Raw genomic sequence first — 6,301 nt, 5'->3', positions numbered from 1 at the left:
CAAGTTATCACCACAATACATTTCCGAATTAATTAAGGTTCGTTCTGCAACTTGCACTCGTTCCCTCCGGTCAACAACTGACTCAACCAATCTTTATTGTCCATCCTTTCGGTTAAAGTCTTGTGGGGAGCGATCGTTTATGGTTGCTGGGCCCAAGTTGTGGAACTTGTTACCTTTATTTATTCGTGAGTCACCTTCTGTCACCATTTTCAAAGAACGACTTAAGACCTGTCTCTTATACACATCTAGATGTGTATAAGAGACAGCACTAGACCTTGTCATTACAAATAATCCTAATCTTGTGAAACTTTCACTGGTTCATGAATATCCCTTGTCTGATCATTTCTTTCTTCACGTTACACTCGATGCGCGCAAACCAGCATCTGCCAAGAAAGTTGTGAATTTTAGAAAATTTAACAACATTGACATCAACATTCTCGATCGGAGAATTGCGCATTCTCGATCGGAGAATTGCGCATTCTCTCTCTAATTTTAGTGATGACATGGATGTGAACAACGCAATAACCCAGTACAACAATACACTTACCTTACTTAGAGATGAACTGGCCCCATTAAAATCTAAGACCGTTTCAAATCATGCATCCCCTGCTTGGTTCACTAATAATTGTAGGACAGCTAAACAAGCAAGACGTAAAGCTGAGCGGAAATAGCTGAAATCTCAAGATCATTGTGATTTCCACCGTACGCTTGAAGATTCTCGGGTTTCTTACCTCCAGTCTAAGATCGACGGATGTGGACATGATCAGAGACCTCTGTTCAAACTTTCCAACAAGCTACTTGGTAGGACAACCGTGGCAAATTTACCACCATCATCCAGTAAGCTTCAGTTGGCTACCGGTACTGACTTTAACACATTTTTCGTTGATAAAATCAAACGTCTGCGTCAGAGTATCTCTATCAAATCTGAAGTTCCATCTTTCACGGCCGCATCTCATCCTTCATGTCATATCACCAAACTTGAAAGCTTTGAGACAGTCAGTGAAGACACGGTTGCAAAACTTCTTATATCTATGGCACCGAAATCTTGTGATTTGGATCCTTTCCCTACCAAGATTGTTTGTAAACTCAATTGTGCTGTCTCATTATTTCGTTCTCTTGCCAATTCGTCCCTATTCTCCGGCATTTTTCCTGACTCTTTAAAGATTGGTATTATCCACGCCACTCTTGAAAAAATCAACATTGGATCCTCATTCGTTTATCAATTATCGGCCAGTTACTAATATCCCTTTTGTAACCAAGATCATTGAGAAAGTTTTCTGTTCAATTGTTGTTAAGTTTTTAAATTCCAATAATTTATTGGATTCTTACCAGTCAGCCTTTAGAAAAGCACACAGTACGGAATCTGCTGTAATGAAAGTTAATAATGATATTTTGCAGGCCCTTGACAACGGATATTGTACATTATCAGTGTACCTGGATTTGTCCGCCGCGTTTGATACCATCGATCACAGTATCCTCATTGATCGACTTTCAGCTTTAGGGATTTCTGGTACAGTATTAACATGGTTCAACTCTTACATAAAATCTAGACAACAGTCTGTTAGAGTTGAATCAGCCATTTCAGTTCCAGTCCCAATGAATTTTGGTGTTCCTCAAGGTTCTATCTTGGGGCCCATTGTGTTCCTTATTTACGTACGTCCTCTTGGTGACATCATTCAGAAACACGGTATTAAATATCACATTTATGCCGACGACATGCAATTGTACACATCTTTTAGTCCGGAGGCTGCCGCAGAGACAGTTCGCAACTTAGAAGGTTGTATTGATGATGTTCATAGATGGCTGTCTATCAATATGCTTTGCTGCAATACAGACAAGACAGAAGTGCTGTATATAAAGCCTAAACGCCGTCTAAATGTACCCATCATTGAAAACATCCGCGTGGGAGACACCTACATAATTCCATCTTCTGAGGTGCGACATATCGGTGTAACGTTTGACTCCACACTATCCATGATTAGACATATTACAAACACATGCAGAGTAGTATCCTTCCATCTCCGCAACATCAAGGCAGTTAGGCGTTTTTTGAATGAAGATGCTACGTCAAAACTTGTACATGCATTGGTTACATCAAGATTGGATTATTGTAATGGAGTCCTTTACGGAATACCATTAACATCAATTAGAAAGCTGCAGCTAATGATGAACATTGCTGCTCGTCTTGAAACATGATACGATAATCCCCTAATTGTGTTCCTGTCTCTTATACACATCTAGATGTGTATAACTCGTTTCCTCCGGTCAACAACTGACTCAACCAATCTTTATTGTCCATCCTTTCGGTTAAAGTCTTGTAGGGAGCGATCGTTTATGGTTGCTGGGCCCAAGTTGTGGAACTTGTTACCTTTATTTATTCGTGAGTCACCTTTTGTCACCATTTTCAAAGAACGACTTAAGACCCACTTATTCTCGTCCCTTTAATTAATTTTTTTCTATTTCCATGCCAGCTAGCTTTTATAGCTTTAACTAGGATAGGAGGCGCCCGAATCCGAGATCGCCGAGACTCAACAAGTGCTGACTGTAGTTCAATTAGATTGAACCCTAGACAGCGATGAGGGCGTATCCCCATACTTCGGTTTGGGTGCTGGCATGGTATTCAAATTTCACTTCTTTTTATTTTGTGGTTTTGTTTTCCGTTCCATCTTTACACTTGCCTGATAGCGCTTAGAGCCTTTTTGTATTTTGCGCTTTATAAATTAATAACCATTAACCATACATATACATATATATATATATATATATATATATAATGCATATATAGCTCATTAATTCCTGATGATGATATACCGTAATTAATGTCGTAATATTGAATCCCGACATGATGGCGTGCATTTCGATACTTGGATTAGCATTGCTTTCGATATAAATATAAATGGCAGTTATCAGATACACTTCCTCTTTAGAATGTATATATGCAACCAGGAAATTAGAACATGCAGCATCCATAGTCTCTGAGCTGCTATTTAACATTGGAAAGTCTTCATAAATGTACGTTTTGGATACTTCTAGCTTGGTATGATGAGAAGCATTTTATCGCAATTAATAGAGCTCTGTTTTAGCTATTTACACAACGAATGAAATATATCTCAGCATTTATGTTTACAGAAGGCCTACGCAGGAAATTATATTTAGACAAAGCATCATACTTATTTAGTGTGCGCATTGAGTTATATACGCGCTACCTTATACAATTTTGTTATTTCGCTTACAGACAATACATTATAAATCACAGCCTAAGCTGGTGTGGCTAAATAAATACGGCTCGCGGTTTAATGGCGTCATTGATTACGATGGAATGTTATTCGTACCTGATTTGTTTAGCTCTTTTTGCGTCATTTACTTGTACTTTGCAAATAACTTTTTATAACTACGACCCTCTTCCGATTAATGGAACACACCCGCCCAACGATCAACGTTGTCCAGAGATATGTAACTGCACATATCGTGCAAAAAAAGGATCACCAATCGTAGAATACGGTCTACATATTGTAAATTGTTCACATCGGCTGTTATCAAAAATTCCTTTAAAGAACACGGTACCAACTGATGTTTTTTATTATTTCTTGGGATACAATAACATTGCATCACTGAAGAACAATTCATTTAACACATTACCCGTAGAATTTCTGCATCTTCAAAATAACCAGCTAGTGTACAAATATATTGAATTCGATGCATTCAGGGGATTGAGAAAACTGAGATATCTCTCGATGGCTAATAACAAGAACCTCAGTCAACTTCGAGCAGCATGGTTCGTGGACCTTGTATCGCTTGAACTATTGCATCTAAAATTCTGCCGAATTACCACATTAGACAGTGATGTCTTTAAGCATTGTAAACAGTTGAAAAAAGTTGATCTTTCTGACAATTCCATTGTGTCATTCCCAACAAACGTTTTTCAAAATTTGTCTGCACTTATGTACCTATATCTTTACGATAATAATTTGAGCCAACTCCCGAATCAAGCATTTGTCCGTTCCAGTAGTATACATACAATAACTCTTGATAACAATTTCCTCCCTACAATTAAAGAAACTGTTGGTTTTCAAAACCTGAGCCAATTGCAGATACTTAGTGTATCATACAACAGATTCTCGTGTGATTGTAATTTAGTTTGGTTTAGAAATTGGATAAACAATACGAATGTCACATTTAAAGACATTGGGCGTACAAAATGTTTCCGTAGACATGGACAAAGCAAGGTATACATCAAACTGCTGGATTTTGATCCTGATACATTGCAGTGTAGCAAATTAATTAAGATCTTAAGAATTACCATTCCATCTGTTTCAGCTGTAGTTGCCATTGTAATAATTGGATCTCTTCTGTACTACTTCAGATATGATTTAAGGTAGGCTTATCACCAAGCTAAGAAAAAAAGGACAGTAACTTCGAAAACAAGGAGGTGGGGTACCGGAAGGAGAGACAATTTGAGGACGCAAAGACTCAATCTATTTGATTAGTTTTAAGAAGTGCAGGCCTATTAGATGAAAACCATAAAATAGATCAAAAATGAAAGTGCTGTCTGTTTTCGGAATTACTTTATTTCTTATTTATTTAGAATTAATTAGTGGATCGTCTATATTAAGATATTTTATGTAAATTATAGCATTATAGTTATTATAATCTGATTATTTTTTTAAATATTAATCTTGGAAATACGACAGATTTAATTAAACCACTGTATACCATCCACAGGATGTACTGCTCCCACAAGTTGACAAGTTGCTTATTCATATTGTTTAGTCATCATGAAAAAATATAAACCTATATGCTCCAATGTAAACATGCAAATCTTCATATAAACGTACGTATATAGCAAACAAAAGTACACTAATCAAGATTTGTTTTGTACTGTTACTCTTGAATTAGTAATGCTCGAATATCAGACGTTAGCTTTGATTGGCATCCTTGAAAATCACTCGGTGCAAAAAAAAGAAAAAAAAATTCTCAAAGTATAATAGATGACCAATCTGAACAGTGCCATCAAAATTATGCGAATGTCCCACCAAACACACGTGTTTATGTATCGTTTACGCTGTCGTTTTGTGGGATCATGACAATATTCCAGAGGCAGGTCACTGATGTTAAGATTTATATTTAAGATGATTCTTTCTTTCTTTTTGAATAAAGGTACTGGAATCAACGACGACGTCTTAGAAAGCAATATGAAAAAATCAACAATCAGGGACCACCACCAATTAATGGAGAAAACATTAAATATGACGCGTTTGTGTCCTACAACAGCAACGACCAACATTGGATCATTTCTGTATTACAACCATCGTTGGAAATCGATCGCAATTTCAAACTGTGTGTTGACTACCGCGACTTCATTGCGGGAGAAGCAGTTGTAGATAATATTGCGAATGCTGTTAAATACAGCCGTAAAGTGCTGTTGGTTGTCTCCAAAAACTTCATCAGAAGTGAATGGTGTTACTTCGAACTGGAGATGGCACGCATGCGCATGTTCGACAATCATGAGGATATTCTGGTTGTGGTTGTACTTGAGAAGGTGTCAGCGAAAGATATGCCGATCCTATTGCATAAGATACTGACCACGAAAACGTACATTGAGTGGGAAGAACATCCCGAGGGACAGGCATTGTTCTGGGCTAAGCTGGAAGCAGCACTCATGTCACCAAATTGCCCAAAATACAGACTTTTAAATAATCCTCAAGAATGAATAGAATTAAATACTTACGTAACTAACTATGTCACGGTAACAATTTTATTTCAAGCCAATTGTTTAGTGTACATGTAGTATTTTTCTCTTTGAATGCTTTTAGAGATGATGTAATTATAATGTGTTACGGTATATATTGTACTTACTTACTACATATCTTGTCAAAGGAAAAGCTCTATGTTCTGTTTTATCAACAGCTGACATAGGGAATCTGGAGTTCTACGTGCCATTATGTAGAGTTTTCTAGACTCGATAAACAATATTGGAATGGAACAATTTTATAATAATTAAGTCTGAATAATTACAATATTTGACTAAAATCAGAATGTCTTTCTCTTCTTTAATAATTCTAATAAATTCTTGATTAGAAATAGTGTGTATCTGTTTTATAATTATGCTTATATTTCAAAGCCTAACATTACAGTGTACACATTACGTCAGATGAACGTCTAGGATTCGAAACCTACCGGTTTGAAAATCTGTAGCAACATAGATCATCGAAGTCTTCAACTCACGAAGTGAACATAATTCCATATTTATCTTAATTGAGGGAAAAATAATGACATTACTGTCGATATTTACTTAGGAATT

The 6,301-nt window shown here is 36.7% G+C and overlaps 1 protein-coding gene across 1 annotated transcript; it reads left to right on the top strand.

Annotated features, from left to right (window-relative positions):
- Positions 1-3,280: 3,280 nt before the first annotated feature.
- On the top strand, positions 3,281-5,977 carry LOC117116968 (toll-like receptor 13). The gene is made up of 2 exons (XM_033261134.1): positions 3,281-4,375; positions 5,158-5,977. The coding sequence occupies exons 1-2, from the start codon at positions 3,297-3,299 to the stop codon at positions 5,708-5,710; spliced, it is 1,632 nt and encodes a 543-aa protein (XP_033117025.1). The 5' UTR covers positions 3,281-3,296; the 3' UTR covers positions 5,711-5,977.
- The last annotated feature ends 324 nt before the right edge of the window (positions 5,978-6,301 follow it).

Source organism: Anneissia japonica, unplaced genomic scaffold (genome assembly GCF_011630105.1).
Source record: "Anneissia japonica isolate Jap-2015-1 unplaced genomic scaffold, ASM1163010v1 scaffold287943_len491860_cov182, whole genome shotgun sequence".
In the NCBI taxonomy this organism is placed as follows: domain Eukaryota; kingdom Metazoa; phylum Echinodermata; class Crinoidea; order Comatulida; family Comatulidae; genus Anneissia; species Anneissia japonica.
This window is presented reverse-complemented; position numbering and strand designations above follow the sequence as displayed.

What these genes read in the sequence shown, in the direction of transcription:
- LOC117116968 (XM_033261134.1), top strand. Translation starts at nt 3,297, where the DNA reads ATGGCGTCATTGATTACGATGGAATGTTATTCGTACCTGATTTGTTTA. An exon ending in TACTTCAGATATGATTTAAG is followed by an intron (nt 4,376 to 5,157) that starts GTAGGCTTATCA and finishes TTTTGAATAAAG; the next exon opens with GTACTGGAATCAACGACGAC.